The sequence below is a fragment of the Macaca mulatta genome, chromosome 8, assembly GCF_049350105.2.
Source record: "Macaca mulatta isolate MMU2019108-1 chromosome 8, T2T-MMU8v2.0, whole genome shotgun sequence".
Taxonomy (NCBI): domain Eukaryota; kingdom Metazoa; phylum Chordata; class Mammalia; order Primates; family Cercopithecidae; genus Macaca; species Macaca mulatta.
Window position 1 is genome coordinate 81,860,617 of NC_133413.1, and position 21,089 is coordinate 81,881,705.

Consider the following 21,089-nt stretch of genomic DNA (forward strand, 5'->3'; position numbering starts at 1 on the left):
TCTTCCTCTACAGCCTTACAGGGCTTGGCCCAGCATTATTCATGTAGAAGACACTCAACAAACAATAACAGCAGCATAGACTTCCTTAGTGCTTCCTGCGAGCCAGTGCTAGTTCTACACACTTAACAGATATTAACTCATGCAGTTCTTACACTGACCCAATGAGGTATATCATCATCCAGTTTTACAGATGGGAAATTGAGGCACAAAGGGGGCCCTCATGAATGAATTCACCAGTTCCACCTCTGGTGTCTCTAGAACTGCAAGCTAACAAACCACATAAACAACACAGGGCTTTGAGTCAGGCTAGAATAAGAGAGCCATGATTACATTCAGCATTTTCCTAATTATAAGAAACATTATATATAGAAAGTAAAAACAGAAAATTTCTCTCATCCTACTATCTAGAGATAAATCAGTTTTTATTGTTGAAATTATTTTTGTATCATTTTTAATAATAGAAAACCTTTGTTATCTGCTGCCCGCGGTGTCTCACGCCTGTAGTCCCAGCACTTTGGGAGGCCGAAGCAGGTGGATCACGAGGTCAGGAGATCGAGACTATTGTGGCTAACATGGTGAAACCCCATCTCTACTAAAAATACAAAAAATTAGCCAGGCATGGTGGCAGGTGCCTGTAGCCCCAGCTACTCGGGAGGCTGAGGCAGGAAAATGGCGTGAACCTGGGAGGCGGAGCTTGCAGTGAGCCGAGATCGTGCAACTGCACTCTAGCCTGGGTGACAGAGTGAGACTCTGTCTCAAAAAAAAAAAAAAAAAAGAAAACCTTTTATTTTCATATACATGCCTTTTTTTTTTTTAAATTTTAATCCCCAAACTGGAACCACACTTCGTATCATTTTATAACATACCTCTTCTATGTATATTGTGTCTTGACATTAAAGATTTTGAAATCTGACTTAAAGTAATATGAAAGTCTAATATCTTGGGTGTTTTAATTGTTAAGCTTGAGATTAATCTTCATTTACTTTTAAAAGTTAACTTTTAGAAATAAAGGTGATGCTCATCATTGACTACTATTTGACAAAGAAAATAAGTAATTAAAGGAAATAGATGAGAGCCTTCTATGTACCAAATCTTGTGTCAGGAGCTCAGCATTTAAGTGGACAAATCATGGTTCCTGGACTCAAGGGATTTCCCAGTGGGGGACAGACAGAGGTCTGCAGAAAATCTTAATAAAGTGCAGTAAATATTTTTATAGTGAGAACCAGCTCCTTTGATCATGACCAATTCCCCCTTCCCGGACTGCACTGTACCTGCAGACGCTACCTGCCTTCTTGTCTAAGACCCACCAAGTAACCTGTGCTCCGGATTTCATTCTGTCTTGCTATCCAAGGACTTCACTCCTATAGTCATTCTCCTTGCCATACCACATGTATTTTCCTTCCTATGGAATCATTCTCACTGACATCCAGACATGCCTAAATATCTTTTATTTAAAAATGAAACCACCTTCCCTTGATCCCATGATGCCCTCCACACACGATAGCCCATCTCTTTGTGTCTGTCTCTGTGGGAATTCTTGATCCTTTCTGTCTTCACTGTCAGCCCCTACCCTCTTCTCAACCCATTCCCATCTGGCTGATTTCTTCCATTTCATTGACGTGGTGCCTATCAGGGTCATTAACAGCCAACATTCTCACCCAGTCTAACAGTCGGTCACTTCTCCGTCCTCATCTTCCTTGACTTTGGCCACATTTGACACAGGAGTGTGCCATTCCCTCCTCTTGGAACACTATTCTCCAGGTTTCTGTGATAGCTCATACTTTTCCACCTACCTTGTAGAATTCTCTCTACAATTCTGTCTTCTAAGCTCTTCTTCTTGGTCCTATTTCTAATTGTTGGTGCCAAAATGCTCAATCTCAGGCCCTCTTCTCAATTTTTCATTCCTTCCCCTGTGCCACCTAGTTTTATAACGTCAGGACTCCTGAAACTATACCTTCAAATTTGTCTCTCTCCTCTGAGATCTAAACCTATATGTCTGCCTGCTTATATGTCATCTCTTGACTTGGATGTTGACTATGTATTTCATACTTAATACACTCAATACAGGATGCTTGAATCCAACTCCTCCCCAGCCACCCCCCAACACACTCTTCTTCAGAAGTGTGATTACCTTTCCAGTGCTCAAGGCAAAACCTAGTGTTCATCCTTGATTCTGCTTTCCCTCCCCACCTATGTTTGATCCCTTAGCAAATTCTGCCCATATTTCCATCAAAGGATACCGTAAGTCCTGTGACTTCTCACCACGTCCAGACTGCTACATCCTCAGCCCCAAGTTAATGTCCCCTAGGCTGGCTGAGACAGTCTCTTAATTGGTCTCATTGGTTTCACTCTTGCCCCCATTCCATTTGATAACCAGACTGATGTTTTAAAGGTATAAACACTATTCTATCACGTCCATGCTTAAAACTCTCCAATGGCTTCTCACTGCAATTAGGAAAAAAAAAAAAAATTCTTTACCATGGTCTACAAGACCCTTCATCATCGGGACCCTGCCACTCTTCCCTAGTTACTCTGTCTCAGCCACACTGGGCATCTTTCACTTCCTGAAGGAGTGAAACTCATTCCTACTATTGTCCTCCCCAAATGACTTCCTACCATATCCTTGCAGTTGCTTCCCTCCCAGCTTCTCCCTTCTTGACAAACGTTACCTGCTCAGAGACATCTCTTCCTGATCATCTCAGCTAACAATGCCCCACTCCAATTCATCCCTTAGCCAGTACTGCTTGATTTGCCTCATAGCACTTACCTCTGCCTGAAAGTATTTTATTTATACATACTGTTTATTTCGTACTTCTCTTCCACAGTACTAATTCCGTAAGGAGAATGTCCTTAATAAAGTCATTGCTGTATCCCCAGTATTTAGAACTGTGCCTAGGTACTTAATAGTTATTCAATAAATAGGTATTGAATATTGAATGACGGAAAGAAATGACAAAGTATAAAGAGACTACTGGATGCTATAGCATCTCGGTTCTGAAACATCACAGAGATACGGCATTTATAGCACCATCACCCAGAAATAACCACTGGCAACTTGTAAATATGACCTTTAATATGTCATAGACATTAAATCCGGATTACATACTATCTCATTTTGTAGACTGATCACTTTTGTTTTTTTTTTTTGTTTGTTTTGTTTTGTTTTGTTTTTTTGTTTTTTTTTTTTTGAGACGGAGTCTCGCTCTGTCGCCCAGGTTGGAGTGCAGTGGCCGGATCTCAGCTCACTGCAAGCTCCTCCTCCCAGGTTTACGCCATTCTCCTGCCTCAGCTTCCCGAGTAGCTGGGACTACAGGCGCCCGCCACCTCGCCCGGCTAGTTTTTTGTATTTTTTAGTAGAGACGGGGTTTCACGGTGTTAGCCAGGATGGTCTCGATCTCCTGACCTCGTGATCCGCCCGTCTCGGCCTCCCAAAGTGCTGGGATTACAGGCTTGAGCCACCGCGCCCGGCCGACTGATCACTTTTAAACTTGAAATTATATCGCAGTGGCTTTTAAAAAATCTATTCCCTTCCAGTTTTTCTTTAATATGCCATACATGTTGAATACAAATTTTACACTTTTTATTTTATTGTAATTTATTTTTTTTGAAATCGTCTCTGTCACTCAGGCTGAAGCACAGTGGCACAATCTTGGCTCACTGCAACCTCCACCTTCTGGGTTTGATTCTCCAGCCTCAGCCTCCCGAGTACCTGGGATTATAGGTGCACGCCACCATGCCCGGCTAATTTTTGTATTTTTAGTAGAGATGGGGTTTCACTGTGTTGGCCAGACTGGTTTCAAACTCCTGATCTCAAGTGATCTGCCTGCCCAAGCCTCCCTAAGTGCTGAGATAAAGGCATGAGCCACAGCACCTGGCCGAATTTTACACTTTTTAAATATGCCATACATGCTGAAGAGGTATGACATGTTGAATAGGCTTGACTGTATCTTAGAGCTAATTTTTAAAACTTGAAATCGACCATGAATACCTTCCCTATATACAATAAACTGTCTTAAAACAATTTTTATAAGGATGTATTGTAATTTTTTCATTTTTAATCTGTTACTGGATATTTCAAATATTTCTCTATTGTAGTGGTAAAAAACACCATGGGGGGTGGGTATATTGTGGGGTTGAGTGGATTTCTGGAAAGTGTCAGGCCTGAGCTAGAATCTGCCACTCTGTAGTTGTGTGACCTTAGACAAGTTTTGTTTGACCTATCCTAAGCTTCACCTGGCTTCTCCATAAAATTAAGACATTAATAGTGTTACTATAGTAGAGATATCATGCTATTAAATGGAATAATGTATGTAAAAGATATAGGGCAAGTGTTTGACAAATGCTTATTGCTATTATTAATTATCTGTCTGTAATTCTATTTTCTTAGAAATGATGCTAAAAGTGGAATTTTGAGTAAAAGGATCAGCACATCAGAGTTCTGAATACATATCATGAAACTGCTTTTCTGAAAACTTGTATCCATTTATATCCTTAACAGCAATGTACACAAGTTTTCATCTTACTGCATTGTAGAACATATTATTTATTTTAAACCTTTGCCAATGTGATGCTCAAGAGGCTGTCTGACTTGACATTTCTTTTCTTTTTTTTGAGATGGAGTTTCACTCTGTCACTGTCTGTCTGGAGTGCAGTGGCATGATCTCGGCTCACTGCAACCTCTGCCTCCCGGGTTCAAGGGATTCTCCTGCCTCAGCCTCCCAAGTAGCTGGGATTACAGGTGCACGCCACCATGCCCAACTAATTTTTGTATTTTTAGTAGAGATGGGGTCTCACCATGATGGCCAGGCTGGTCTCTTAACTCCTGACCTCGTGATCTGCCCTGATTGATTACTACAAGTGAAATCCAACATTTTTCATCTGTAGCTTGATAATTTGAATGTCTTTCTCTTGTGAACTATCTGTTGGTGGTTTTTGCTCATTTCTTCTGTTGAGCTATTTCTTTATGTATTTCTGAATGAATTGCAATAATCTTAGTTCTTTGATTCATTATGTTTTGCTCAGTTTTGTCTTTAATATTATCTGTGGCTTTTAAAAATAGTATTTGTTTGTCTCTGACTACCGAAGAAATAAGTATATGCTTTACAGAATTTGGGACATACAGAAAAGTATAAATAAATAAAAAATAAACCCCCAAATTCCACAAACAATCAATGCTAAACTTCTAGAATTTATATTTCCATAAGACAGTCAACATATATTTCTATTATTTATTCCATATATATTTACTGGGTCCTGTTATGGGCCAGGTCCTGTGCTAGAGAAACTAGTAGTGAATATATTATACATAGGGCATACATTTTATAATAGAATTGTGAGCCAACAATATGTGTATATATTCCTCAAATATTAGTTTTTTAAAATTAAGTTTTTATTAAACAAATATTACAGCTCAATGAATTTCTATAAACTAAATGCATGAGTATAACTAACAGCTAGATGAAGAAACAAAACATGATGAATTTCTTAAGTTAGAAATGTTTATTGCCTTTATCTCTGATTAGTAAAAAGTCCTAGATGTATAATTGGTACAAATGGTATTAACCTTTTACAGGATCTCAACAACTTATTTCCAAATGGCCATCCAAAGATTTTGATTGATTGACTGACTGATTTTGAGACGGAGTCTCACCTTGTCTACCCAAGCTGGAGTGCAGTGGCACGATCTCGGCTCACTGCAAGCTCCGGCTCCCGGGTTCACGTCATTCTCCTGCCTCAGCTTCCCGAGTGGCTGGGACTACAAGAGCTCGCCACCACGCCCGGCCAATTTTGTTTTGTATTTTTAGTAGAGACGGGGTTTCACTCTGTTAGCCAGGATGGTCTCGATCTCCTGACCTCGTGATCCGCCCACCTTGGCCTCCCAAAGTGCTGGGATTACAGGTGTGAGCCACCATGCCCAGCCAGAATTTGATTTAATCTTTTGATTTACCTATTCTTCTTGTGTTTCATTCTTTCATCTTTTAACTGTTTACCTATTTTAGCATATAAGCTGAATAATCTATTACTTCACTATTAATCTGCTTGGTTTTATTTAAAACATACAAAATTTTTCTTTAAGTTGGGTCTGTGCCTGAGCTATTTATTTCTTCTCCCATACTTAGTCCAATGTCAACATTAGGCCGCATAATTCTTCACACTATTGTAGAATTATAAAACGTTTTAATAATTGGTTGAGTCAGACATTCATTTCCCATGTTTTGTCAAAAATTGCTAGGTATTTTTGCCTACTTATCCTTTCAAATAGAACTTAGAACAATTTTTTCATATTACAAAAATGAGAAAGAACATCTCATTTATTCAAATCTTCCTTCATATCTCTCAGTAAGATGTCACAGCTTTATTCATATATTCCTCAAAAATACTTCTTATAAGGTTTCTTCCTAAATTTCCTTTTATGATATTTTTTGTTTTTGTGTTTTAGTAACTACCGCTATTTTATAACTAAAACTTCAAATCACTTTGATTTTTGAATTCTGTATTTTTTTCATTTTTCTGAAGCCTATTGTCAATTCTAAGAATATTCTAGTTGATTTTCTTCAGTCTTCTACATATCAAATTATCTACAAAAATAATTTGAATCTCTTTCATTAAGTAAAGCTTGTGTCTTATTGTACTGTCCAAAATTCCTAGAATACTGCTGAATAATGGTAATGATAGAGGGCATTCTTGTTTTTACTCATAATGACAATTTGGTTCCATTATTTTACTGCTAAGTACAATGTTTGCTATCAGTAGAATATAAAGTATTCACAGTATACATTTATTTACAGTATATTATCTTCTACTGTGTTAATAGCTACACTTTAAGACAATGTTCTGATGAACATCAGAATTAAGGAAATCTTTAAATATACTTTTATATTTCTATTTTTAACTTCAGATAAAATAAAAATCTTGTAAGAAATGATAAAGAAATAAGAAGAGCAACAAAAATTATTCATTAGTAATAATAAAATACGGGCATTGTTTCTTTTTGGCCATCAGTTACAATGCAGCTAAACTCAATACACATTTATTATGACTAATAATCATTTGTTGCTTAAAAAACTTATTTTGTCCTCCCCACCCTAAACTGAGGGTTTTGATGTTACTCTTGTCAACTAAGGAAACGGACAAGGTCGAGCAACCTACCTGAAAACACAGGAAGGCAAAGTCAACTCTATTATCTTCTATGAAGAAGGAAACAAAAATTGGTATTCTAGTCTAAGACAACACATAACAATTCGGTCTAAAGCATATCCATTTAATGGCCAACATATATAAGGCAACATTCTGAGTGTTACAAGGGGTGTTTACCAGGATTTAAAAAATGTAGTCCTTTATGTTTGCTGAACTTACCAGGAGAAAATCACCAAGTACGCCAGTCTATGTACAGGGCTGAAAATGACAAGTGGCATTCCATATGTGTGTACACATATATAGGGACACTTAGGTTTGGACTGTAATTATCCATATGCTCATACCCTTTCATATGGCTACTCTTGGCTTGTGGAGGGGTTTGGAAGCAGCAAAGACCTACAGCATCTTCCTTGCAAGCACCTGTGAGATCCTTTGGCAGCAGAGACCCAGAGCTCTAGCATCCACACAAAAGCTGAACATAGGGCATCAGAGTTTCTTCTTTATTTATAAAGGACTTCCTAGGTGAGTTATGTTTTCCCAGCTTGAGAAATCGACTTCTGAATTGGTTTAAATATTCCACACTTTTTGGAAGCACAAACAATATGTCAGTACCAAGTGCTTTACTTAAAATAGAAGTTTCATAAACATTGGCATAACTGATATTTTACAGTAAGAATTTTTTTCCTAGCTAAAAATAAACATAAATAAGACATATTTAAATAATTTATAGATGATAACCTAAGTTTTAAAGTAAGAAAATATTATTGCAACTTTAAAGACTGAATTAAACCAAGGGATAATGTCTTTGCTTTACAAGAAACACCATTGTAGATTTCTCCTTTTACATGATGCTGTTACCTAAAGACCATCCACAAGCTCCTCTCCTTGGCCCCTGACTCATCAAACTCATACTCTAGTGGGACCAGAACTTTCTGCCCCAGGTCTTTTTTTTTTTTTTTTTTCCAATAGAAAGCGTGAAAACAAGGAGCTACAAATATAGGTGTTCAAATATCAGACCTAGGCTAGGAGTCTACATATTGAAGGGCCCAGAAAGAACAGGAATATTCATGTTGTAAATCTTGACACAAAGAATGCCCTGGTCTGCTCCAACTGAACAATGCACTGAAAGAGTAGAGAGGGTGGTTTAGAACAGCTGTGCTACTAACGGGGTGAGCGTGGTATGTGCAATAGCTTCATGTGCCACCATCTCACAGACAAGAGAGGAGGGTTCCCACTCTTCCCAGTCCTCACTCTTCAAGGGTAACAGGTGACCTGAGACCAGTGATCTGGTTCCTGCTGACTCTTAAAGGCCACTATGTCAACACCGGTTAGGATGACAACCATTAAGCCAGTGAAATCATATTCCTTAACCCCAGACAGAAAAAGAAAATTCAACATGAACTTAAAGCATTATTTTTATTTAGACTTGTATCCATCTTCATAAAATATTTTCTTCTAACTGTGGAAAAATCCAGCAGGAGAACTGACCAGCAGCAGGTTAAACTGAAATATTATCATGTGCTGAAGGCCTTTCCTCACTCTGTTTGAAGGTTGCCTTTCAATAAAAAGCTAACAGAAAGAACTCTTTCTCCAACCAGTCAGAAAGAGTCATACTTTACTAAAGAAGCTGGAAAAACCTCCAGTTCCATACTGTCATTCATAAAAAATGACTTCCATATAGGCATCATCGTATTGCACATGGAGAGTTTTTTTGTAAAATGATATGCAGGACGTTAGTCAGACTTAGAAATAGGAAAGCCAGACGTACACTACGGAACTAAAGTCGAAACGCTTCTCTGGGGGGGAAAATATTATTTCCTAAGATAATTATGTCTCCTTGTCACTCAAGTTCCTTCATATGTCAAACATTTTTTATGGTACAGAAAACATTTTTTTCTCCATTTTTTTTTTTCTGGAGTGTCAACAGAATATAAATTGTGATTTTTTTAAATTAAAAAAGTCACTAAGTGAGATGACAAACAAGACTTATGAAACGAAAACGGATTAACTTAGTTCTTAGAGTTCCATTAAGATATTTCTAAAGTACTTCAAAAATTATACCTTAAATCTTCTAAATCATATCCTAATAACCATTTTAAGCAAGCACAGTGATTGATAATATGACAAGTATTACTGAAAGCCCCTCACACAGCTGGTGTGTTTCATTAGTCAGAATGTCTTATTAAGCCAAGAAGTGAACTAACCAAATTATACCAAGAGATAGCTGGCAAAAGTTAAGATGTAGAAGAAAATAAGACCAAAAGTCAACAATTAGAGTTCAGGCATCATATTTCAAGCTAACCAAGAGACTATTAAGCTCCTTGAAATTACTTTTGTTATAGACCTTAAAAAACTAAAAACATGTAACTTAAATATATTAAAATATTCATGTCCCCACCACTATCCATTGCTAGTTGGAGTGTGAAATCAGGCATTACCACATCACTTCTCCCTGATGAGATAATTCTGGTGTTCTTAGGAGCATTATGCCACTACACTTTTTTTTCTGCCAGAAAATAATTTTACGTTTTATTTTGAAGAAAACATATTTGCAATAACCAGTCCCAGGTTTGTTGAATTTCAAAAATATAAAATAAAAGATTGGCCTGGGAGTGGTGGCTCATGCCTGTAATCCCAGTGCTTTGGGTGGCCGAGGCAGGTGGGTCATCTGAGGTCAGGAGTTTGAGACCAGCCTGGCCAACATGAGAAAACCCCATTTCTATTAAAAGTACAAAAATTAGCCAGGCATGGTGGCATGTATCTGTAATCCCAGCTACTTGGGATGCTGAGGCTGAATTGCTTGAACCTGGGAGGCACAGGCTGCAGTGAGCTGAGATGGCGCCACTGCACTCCAACCTGGAAGACAGAGCAAGACCCTGTCTCAAAAATAAAATAAAATAAAAGATTGAAATGAGTAAAAAAACAATTTATTTTTTAAAATATTGTGCAAATCTAGGGCAAGTCAACAATTTCCAAAGACAGAGTAAATGAATCTTTCATTTATACTTTTGTTAAAATCCTAACATAAAATCAACTTTTGTAAGACTACAAGCTTAAACATTTTTCCATGATTGTTTTATATATTTGGTTGAATTACACCTTCATTCTCTTTTCTATTTTACCTCTAGTAAGGAATAGTCCTCATGCCAAAAATAGAATCTGATATTTCAGTAACTTCATAGACTGCTGGTTTTTCTTTTTCTTTTGAAATTTAGGTTTACAGAAAAAAATGCATCTCCTATACCCTAAAAACCTAGAGCTTTTAATATATTTGTTTGAGTAGTATTTCAGTCTCTATAAAATCAGTGTAAATAATATCAATAAAGAAAAATCTGATTATACTACATTGAAACTGAGTTTGGAAGTTTTTTGGTCTATATTATAACAAGCTATGACTGCCTAACATCTCACTTTTCACCACCTAATATTGGCACTGTATAACCAAGTCTTGGCACTGTTTTGTTTTGTTTTGTTTTGTTTTTTCCTTTGAGACAGAGTTTCGCTCTTGTTGCCCAGGCTGGAGTGCAATGGCGTGATCTCGGCTCACCACAACCTCTGCCTCCCGGGTTCAAATGATTCTCCTGCCTCAGCCTCCCGAGTGGCAGGGATTACAGGCATGCACCACCACACCCAGCTAATTTTATATTTTTAATAGAGATGGGGGTGTCTCCATGTTGGTCAGGGTGGTCTCGAACTCCCAATCTCAGGGGATCCAATCACCTCGGCCTCACAAAACGCTGGGATTATAGGCGTGAGCCACCGCGCCCAGCCAAGTTTTGGCATTTTAAAGAAGGTACAGAGTTTTAAAACAATAGGAAATTACTGCAAATTTCTTCTTGATGTTTGCTATTAACACCTATTAACATCAATAAACGTAACAAGGCTGTACCTAGGACAAAAATATCAGTCTACTCTATCTTTAGAAACAAATAGAAAAGTAGGAAAGGCATTTTTTAACATACTAGTAAAATGTGGAATTTTTTGTGCTGCTGTCTCATAAAGTGAAGTACAATTATCAATCAGAAACAGCTTTTGAAAATAAGTATGATAATTATGCATTTCTGAAGGCGATTCTAAACTTGTCACTCAATGGGAATATTTCTACCTTAAAAAAGCAGTAATGTCTTACATGTAATTTCTTCTTGAGTAAAACACTTTAAATTGCAAAAAAATTTTGTATTTTACCCTTAAGTGTAAAATAAATTTTTCACTAAGGAATAGAAAAAATAAAGCATATTTAATAACTTTATTGCACTGGAAGTTGCCAATTCGTCTTTGAGTAGTTTCATTGCAGATGAAAAGAAGTCAAAATACAGGACAGATGTTGAACAAACCGCATTTAAGTTCTGTCACACACTGGCATTTTTCAAGTGATTTTGGCTCATCTATTAAATAAGGTGCATTTTGCTTGATTTTGAAAAGGGAAACATCAGGAAATATTTAAAGGCCAATTGCTGCCAATTAACTTTGATCAGTAAAAGTTCTATTTGAATCTTTCAGATTCTTCTCCTGTCTGAAATAACATACATTTATAAATCTAACAAAACAACTACTTGATGATTAATGCCTCTTGGCAGCCCTACCACAAGCTTGCTTAACAGCGGGATTTAAATAAACAACTGTCTCTATTAAGAAGAGAACGAAATGTAGTTATAGTCATGTTTTCTCATAATGGAGATATGAAAAACAATATTCTCTATTCTTAAGAATGCTGCTCACCAAGACCATTGTGTTTGTCAGTGCCCGTAACAGTTTAGCTAGCCATCTTATAAGAGTCTGCCCTGAAATCATAATGGACCAATAAAATTAACAGCAGTGTGACACAAGCAATCCTGGCAACCCAAACAGCAAGGGCCAGACTAAAACATTTTCCTACCAATTGGATCAGCCAGAAAGTAAAGCATCAGACCTAATACAATAAGAGTTTGACATAACATATGCGAGTGTTATGAATTCTGTTGGACATATCTTAGTGGTGATTATGTAACTGAGAAATACGTAGCTTCTGATAATCAACAAAGTTTAAGATTCTTGATATCAAATTTTAGTCTTTACTACTGGTCATGTAGGATCTAACTCTGCAAATCAACAGCCAAAGTAAAGCAAAACAGAAATCCCATGAAGGCAAAACACATTGCCATATAACCAACAAACCTCTGTCTCACTATTCCAATTATATATTTAAAAAATAATAACCCATCATTATTTTAAAACCAATCACCTATTTTCAGACATGCAAAAATATGTATTAAAAATTTGAACTTACTTCTAAGTCATTAAAAAATAAATGTGTGTCTGCCAAGTTGAAAATCATTTCTTCCATTCGCAGTCCAAGGGAAACTGAAGTGGGTGGATCCTAAGAGAAGAATATGACAGGTCAAGGACATGTATACTTCAGGTTACATGAAATAGTGTCTCATTAAGAGGAAGCAGGCACTGGGGGAGAGGCTGAAAGCAAGAGACACAGAGAGAGACTTGGGCAATAGCTGCTTATTTTAGTGTGCATGACTTATTCTGTGGGCAAACTTCAGGGACTTATTTTACAAAAAGAGCCCCAAATGTTGTTGGTGCTTTATATACCAAAGAAAAAACTCATTTACCTTTTAAAAATATAAAATCTAGGGTTACTTAGACATACAAAATAAAGGAAATTCAACTTTATATGTCTATTTCAGGAGCAAAAAGTTCAGTGAATCAAGAAACCACTGCTTATGTTATGCCACCATCCATTAAAAGCATCTAAGTGCCCTGTCACAAATATCAGAAAATAGATACACTATAGCAAGCTTGCCCAACCTGCAGCCTGCATGCGGCCCAGTATGGCTTTGAATGCAGCCCAACACAAATTCATAAATTTTTCTTAAAACACTATGTTTTAAGTGATGATTTTTTTTTTTTCTTTTCAGCTCATCAGCTATCATTAGTGTTAGTGTATTTTATGTGTTGCCTCAAACAATTCTTCTTCTTCCAGTGTGGCTTCCAGGGAAGCCAAAAGATTGGACAGCCCTGCACTATAGGTTAATTTCAGAAGGATAATAGATAGTAATTTTACTCCAGATAACTGTGTCATTATTTGTATTTATTCAACCTGTCAATTTTAAGTTATACTCAAAGCAGGAAGTGATGGCCACTCTGACCCCACGAGGCACTGTCCAGCTCAGGGAGCTGATCTTAAGATTCACATGACACTGTCCGGGCATCAAACAGCCCGTGCCATACTCAGAGGGCAGTGTTACATTCCACAGCGCACAGTGGCTTCTATCTAAAACTTCAAGTGTTGGACACTAGCAGCAAGTAGTCAGCCTCTCCCTACAAGCCAGATCCTGATAGTATCTACTGGCATTGAGATGAACTTGGGGGATATGCAGGTATTTGGAGTTTTTATCCTGTATTTACTGTCTATCAAATCCAAGAAGCAACATGATTCATGGCTGAAGATCCTGTATACTAAGTGATGAAAGATAACGTTTCCAGGAAGTATACAAGGCTATAAAATGAGATTTTGAAGGGTTTATTGGCATTCTATTAATAATACCAACTTTCGTATGTATGCCATTTTCAATTTTTCCAAAGAACAATAATTTATGATATACTATTTTATTGTCACAGCAAACCTTTGGAATAAGTATGGAATCTCCTTGCATCATCATGTAACCAGGGGGATTGTAAGTAGAGAAACTGCCTTCAGGCAAGCCCCACTGGGCAGATGTGCCAGTGTCATGACATGTGTGTCATGCGCCTTTGAGTCTTAGACTCAAGAACATACAATCCAAAGAAAAGACTCTTATGATTCAATACTGCCCAATGTCAACTCTGTACACTATCTACCTTGTTTTCTGAACACACTGACTTCATTTCCAATATTGAGATGTGCCTGTGTGTTACCCCTACTCTTTAACATCTGTCATGCCTATAAGTTTGGGAAGTGGCAAGAAGTGGTGGGAGAGTAGGCCTAGACTCCTGCCTTTGCTTTCCCACTTAGGTGTCATCCTCTCATCGAGCCTGGTTTGTTCACCTAATAAATCCAAGAGCAAGATGGCAAACACAATATTCTCACATAGACTAATAAAAAACATCTAGTCTTTCATTTGTCGGAATTGTACATGTTTGTACACTTAGGAGAGAGCAGGAGCTGGAAAGGGTGGGGGATGGGAGTGGAGCCTCACTGGGCACCTGCCAGGGGCCTATCTGCTGTAGCCTGGAGGTCAACCCAACCCAATCTGGCTATTCCTCCAGCACCGCCCACCCCTAGCACTACCCACACCCCTCCAGCACCTCCCACACTCCTCCAGCACTTCCCACCCTCTTGGCACCGCCCACACCCTTCTAGCACCTGCCACATCCCTCCAGTACTTCCCACGCTCTTGGCACTGCCCACATCCCTTCAGCACCTCCCACATCTCTCCGGTACTTCCCACTGTCTTGGCACCACCTGCATCCCTCCAGCACCTCCCACATCCCTCCAGCACCTCCCACATCCCTCCAGCACCTCCCACATTCCTCCAGCACCTCCCACATCCCTCCAGCACCTCCCACATCCCTCCAGCACCTCCCACATCCCTCCAGCACCTCCCACATCCCTCCAGCACCTCCCACATTCCTCCAGCACCTCCCACCCTCTTGGCACAGCCCACATCCCTTTAGCACCTCTCACCCCCTTAGCACTACTCACACCCATCCAGCACTATCCACAACCCTAGAGTACCTCCCATCCCCTTAAGCACTGCCCCCACCTCTCCAGCATGGCCCAAGTTCTACCTTCCAGCAGACCTAGAGGAGGAACAGAGTACGTGAAACATGGCAGGATGGTGTAATTCACTGACCTCAGTTCCTCTCCTGCCTGTGCCTTTTCTGCCAGCTGACTGACAGTGGAAGGGAGACAAAGGACACAGTATTGCCAAACTTCAGGGGTTAGATCGGCAAAGGGGAAAAGCAAACACCCCAGGGCTGATAAGAAGGCAGAGAGGAAATAAAGACGCAGAGGCTGAGTGTCCAAGAGTTCTGCTGGGAGGGACAAAGGAAAACGATTCCCTCAAATTTTGTGTGTGATGATTCATACTCCTTAGAGTTCTTAAATTGTCCCTTTTTAATACACCTGAAATCTATGAAATTTCATAGGTTTTAGAAGAATTGAATACAGTTTACAAATTACTGTAAAGAAAAACTTAACTCATTTGCTCTTGGATTTATGAGAAGTTGTTCACTCACAAGGAGTTTAAGTATCAGTAGGCATGCTGGGAAAAGCAAATGCTCAAATAGACCCTACAGCGGAATTAACCTGTAGGGGAAGCTCAAACAGATGTGTCTAAAACAAAACACCTGACTAAGGTGTTTATTCCCTCTAGCTCAGGCCAATAAAAATACCCTGCCTTGTCTCATAACCATGTCAATGAATCTTTTTATGTGGCAAGGATGGAGTCTGACCACATTTATTTAATTGCCAATTCTAAAATATATGTGCCATAGTATTGTTACTTTTGAAAAAGTATTCTTTCTCCTTGATATGGTTGCTTATTTATATGACCATTGAAAGAATTACTCTATTGTTCATTAATATATAGCATACTTTAACTTTTCTTCATAAATTACAGTAATGACTTGCTAGTCAGAATACTAATAAATTTTAAAGGCTTGTTCAGTCTAGTGGTAAAATACAACACAGATGTTGGTCTTATTTACCTCTTAATGTTATTCTCTTTTGTTATTAGCTGTCATTTCTCAACAGTTTTTATACCTGCCACTCCAAGAATTGTTTTGAAACATTTACTACACCAAGAGAACAGTCTGGCAGCTAAGTGGAATAAGATAATTTTAGAATAGGAACGGGGTTCTAGTTGAGAGCTGTGTTTTTCAGACATCTTTGAACCACAATGCACAGTAAAAAACAAAATTAACATTGGGATCTAAGAATCTCTCTTATGTGCACGCACACACAGCTGAAATATGTTTGCCAAAGCAAGATATTGTTCACTGTGTGGATATACTGTGACACTGTCCATTTCACAGCCCTGTCCCAATCTACAGTTTGAAAGGCAGACCTCTAGAAAACACCTACTCTTTGACTTTAGAAACAGGCGCACTGAGTTCCTAGAGGGTTGTGATTTGTGCGTGATGATCCAGCAAGCAGAGTGCAAACCCATCTCAGCCTAAGTGTTTTACCCAAGAGGAAACTAGCAGAAGGACAGATAGATAATTCTGCTCATGGAATTGCTTACATATTCTAGCAACTGGAGTTCTCACATCGAGGTTAGATTTTATTTTCCTATTATAATAGCTAATATGTTAACACTGTTAAAATTTCTAAACACGTCTCATACAAGTACAAGTCAAATGTGAAAAAAGCTAACGCTGAACAGTTAATAAATAACTCGTGGCTTGATGGCTTATTTTGGCATATTAAGAACAAGGAAAAAAACACATTCTTAAACCAAAACTGAGATGTTAAAATCCCCAGGTCTTTGGTTTAATCTTACTATTTTTATAATACATAATTTTCTTGCAATAACAAATTCCAGAGCTGCAGTTCTAAAAGGGCTTCTTCCAAAGCACCATTTTTTGTTATATCACTTTCAAAAAATTATTTAGAGCTTAGCCTCCACTTCAAAGTAACATCTCATTTTAAGTCAATCTCATTGCCAAATGTTCTCATTCTTTTCAAAGCATGGCCCTTCTGTGGCATGTGCCACTGCTGTTTACTCTCTTCTTGACATTTCTCCTCTATGACAGCAATATTTTATGGGCATTTTCCTAGAATCTATGTATACATCATCTGCTTGTTAAATGTCTGTATCAGTCCATTCATGCTGCTAATAAAGACATACCCAAGATTGGGTCATTTATAAAGAAAGGAGGTTTAAGTAACTCACAGTTCAGCATGGCTGGGGAGGCCTCAGGAAACCTACAATCATGGCAGAAGGGGAAGCAAACACATCCTTCTTTAAATTGTGGCAGCAAGGAGAAGTGCAGAGTAAATGCAGGGAAAAGCCCCTTACAACACCATTAGATCTTGTGAGAACTCACTGTCATGAGAACAGCATGGAGGTAATCATCCCCATGATTCAATTATCTCCCACTGGGTCCCTCCCATGACACATGGGAATTATGGGAGCTACAATTCAAAATGAGATTTGGGTGGGGACACAGCCAAACCATATCAATGACGTTGGTTCCTAGAACTTTATTCTTATCCTTCCATCTCTCATTCTATTCAGATCACCTTGTGGACTCAAGCACACTGATGGCTTCAACCACCACCCACTCCTCTCTGTTAGATCTTAGATCTCAACTGGAGGCTCATATATCAATTACTTATTGGTCATTTCTACTTAGATGTCCCATAAAGCACCTGAAACTCAATGTGTGGCAAGTTGGATTCATCACACTTCCTCTGGAAACCTACTGTATTCATTCTTTAGCGGAATGGCATACCAACCCAGACCTTGGCATTTTCCTAGTCACCTCTTTTTAGCTCCACATTGAATCAATTTCAACATCCTGTTATTGGACCCAGAATTCCAGCCTCCCTTATTGTCATTGCCATTGTTCTTTGCTTTCTTTTTTTTTTTTTTTCCCTTAGCTTGTGTCTTTTGTGGATATTTGGTATGGTCTCCTTCACTGGGGTCTATTTCTAGGTTGTTGCTACCCTCATTCCAGCCTCTCATCTCTTTCAAAAAATATCCAAATGCTTTAATGAGTGCAAAAGACCTGTACATGTCTAACTTTTGCTTATATATACAAGGTGGGCTGTTTCTGATTTTTCAAACTGTTGTCTTGATCATGAAATCCTTTCCTCAAAACACAACTAGGCAGAGGCCTAAACTGGGGCAAAGGATCTGTCCACACAGGTTCATAGACCGTGGTCTCAGATGGAGCCTGTACACTCATATCTCCATCCCTGCAGGCAGTGCTCCCCGCCGGGCGCCTTTCCCAGTTCTGCAGCTCCACCTCCCTGATTCTTGTTGGCTGGGCTCCCCGGTTGCTGGTACCACAGCTCTATGTGTTCTTGTCTCGGCAGACCAGAGGTTTATCCCTGTATCTTCCTCCTTCCGTTTTTTAGATTCAGAGTTACGATTTTCTTTCTTTTTAGTTTTAGTATGAAACTCTTATTTGCAGAATCAAAAAGAGGGTATCAATCCTCTGAAAAAACATAATGGGAGGCTTTGTTTCTATTTCGTGTAGAATGTTTTGTTCAATTAGATTTTTCTCTTTTTACAGCCTTTAAACAACATTTTAAGCTTTAGACTATGACTCCTTGGTTTTTCCTATCCCTATATACTTATCTCTATATCCTTGGTACCCAATACAATGCATGTCATAAAAGGTTTCCCAAAATTTGGTGGAGGAATAAATGAATGAAAAGCAATAAATAGAGAATATTTCAAATAATTCCAGTGAAGAAAAGAAGAAAATACTAAATTTTACCTTTCATTAGCTGTTAGTGTTGTCAGTGAAAAAAAAAATTCCTAATTATCTAGCCTAGGGGAAAAAAAAAGGGGCACTTGAATCTGAAAATCTCATTCCATCTACATAATACAGTATTAAACATTAAACATGTTCACTAGTAAATGCTATTTACCTAATTAAGGAAAAGCCCATTCTTAGAATAGCTGCATAGGTAGCCTTACTTTTCTATTTAACAAAGTGGATAATATTAGCATAAGGTCAGCATAACATTTATTTTGTAAACTCAGTAGTGGTATGTATTATATCATTTTGTAAAATACGTTCTTATGTGCCCTGAAATTTATTTCTCTGGTAAAAATTGAATAGTACAGTGAAGAGGCTCAAAAGGAAAAAAATACACTTAACTGATCAATTTTCTTGTTTAATGAAGAAATTGTACATTTACTATAGTTCTTATGTACAGGAAATTCTTCTAGTGGAAACCTTAAGTTGTTCTTCACCCAAATGAAACTCAATACACAACATCTAACTTCACACCCACACACAGGAATGAAATCTAACCCTGTTCCTAAATTATTTGGATATGATATTAAGTTGCAAATGTCTACTTAAAGTCACTAAAGTGAAGTGAAGGAACTTGTTGTCATCCTAGGCTACCCATGGCTGTTTTCAGTACATCAAAGGCAAATTATGCCTACTAATTCAAAGTAACATTATGTAGAAAAAGTAAATTATGATGTAATTGGCTGAGTGTCTGTAGAACCAGGAATAAAACAATTGTTTTGCCTTCATCCTCTGTCAAGTAGTCTTTAATTATTCTATTGCCTCAAGGTCTCTTTCTCTTTTTTTCTACAACACAGAACTGCTCATGGAGACTAAAATTTTCATCATATACCCAAATCACCAGCATCAACCCTGGTCCACTGTTGTTCCTTGAACTGTTTATTGATTTTTTTTAATCCTCATCACAGCTATCACACTCGATCTTGATTAAAATGTTAAAAAGGAAAAAATTCTGGACAAAAGCAGTGCACAGAAATACTGAAATGCCATTAAATACACAGTCTCTAGAGAGATTAATCTCTGTCAACTTTGAATTCAAATGCTGAAAATCTGTAATTGGGTTTGAAGTAAATAAAAGAAAGGGGTATAGAAATGCATATGGGTACTAGATCATCAGAGGACTAGGATATTTCCTCTTGGGGCCCTGCTTTGTTTCATCGATGAGCTAGGGCATGTGATAAACTTCAAGTATCATTAAAAATGTACTTTTTAGTAGGCACAATACATATAGTACTTCAGAGTTTTGAATTTACCAAGATTCTCACACACACCAGATGAAGGCATTGTTGCTTCTGCAAGGCTAAGTCATTTGCTTCCAATAATGCCTTCATCTGTGTATGTGAGAATCAGTAAATTCAAATTTCTGAAGTGCTATATGTATTGTGCCCACTAAAAAGTAACGGTATTCCTTTACAACAATGCAAAACGGACTAATATACTCAATCTCTGCAGCACTACCTTAAAGGAATCATACATTCAAACTAGACTTTCACCATACTTACTACTCAAGGCACTTTCAATAGAATGTTCATACGATTCCTCATACCAATTATTTTTGAGGTGACCATATTTTTAAGAGCTCAGTCATCAGTAAAGCTAATTTGGGTGGAAGTTAAACTAGACAATACAACATGACCACTCCCAGAAGGGGCTGCCACTGGTTCTTCCAAAAGATGTCAACCAAGCTTCATAGTACAGAGCTGGTTCTTATCATTGGGAAAGATGACCCAACTCTGGTAAGGTGTACTATACTCTGAAGGTCTAGGAACTAAGGGGAAAGTAGAATCACTCAGATGGGATCTGAGCAATGCACTGGTTCAACTGACACCTAGAAATGTTCTTCAAAAAAATCAGTTACTTGCATAGCCATGTCATGTGATTGCTTTAAGTTAGTCACATATACCTTTCTGCTTATACCATTTAATCATTAAATGGTGACAATTTGTGAACAGGTACTTAAGCTTAGTTCAAATCCAATCAATTAACAAATGACTGGGGGGAATAGGTCTTGGCAACATCTTGACCCTGACCAAGTTTATCAACAAATGTATGCCAGTAATACATGGTTATAAACAGGAATTCTTGACGTAGAGTGCAAATTTAATATGCCTTCAATGTAAAGTCCCTGAAATTTTTCAGTGATCATAAAACGATCCAATACTCTAGCATTTCAGGAATCACATAATATTTTAGAAAGTTTTTGTCTGTGATCGAGTTGAAGGATAAATTTGTGAGAGCACTTTAAGAATATCAAATTAACATAAAATATTAGCTACCATAATAATAAAGAGAAGTAGAGTCTTCCAGTATCAGTTCTGGAGTATCTGTATCAAGCATCTGGTATTCTGTTTGCTCAGGGTAAAGTGCATGTGATTTGGACTGTGCCCACTCCAGGAAGAAGATAAAGAGTTTAAAATTTGGGGGGATTATTTAAAAAATAAAAAGGATCCTTCTCCCACAGACAGACACTTTGGTTGTATCATCAA

The 21,089-nt window shown here is 38.0% G+C and overlaps 1 protein-coding gene across 12 annotated transcripts in view; it reads right to left on the reverse strand.

The window, feature by feature from the left end:
• Positions 1-21,089, reverse strand: part of EYA1 (EYA transcriptional coactivator and phosphatase 1) — a 342,170-nt gene that overhangs the window by 35,603 nt on the left and 285,478 nt on the right. For all 12 annotated transcript variants that reach the window (XM_028852737.2, XM_077942831.1, XM_077942828.1 and 9 more), the window contains one exon: positions 12,404-12,493. In XM_028852737.2, coding sequence (XP_028708570.2) covers positions 12,404-12,493 — 90 coding nt within the window. The remainder of the gene's footprint in view (positions 1-12,403; positions 12,494-21,089) is intronic.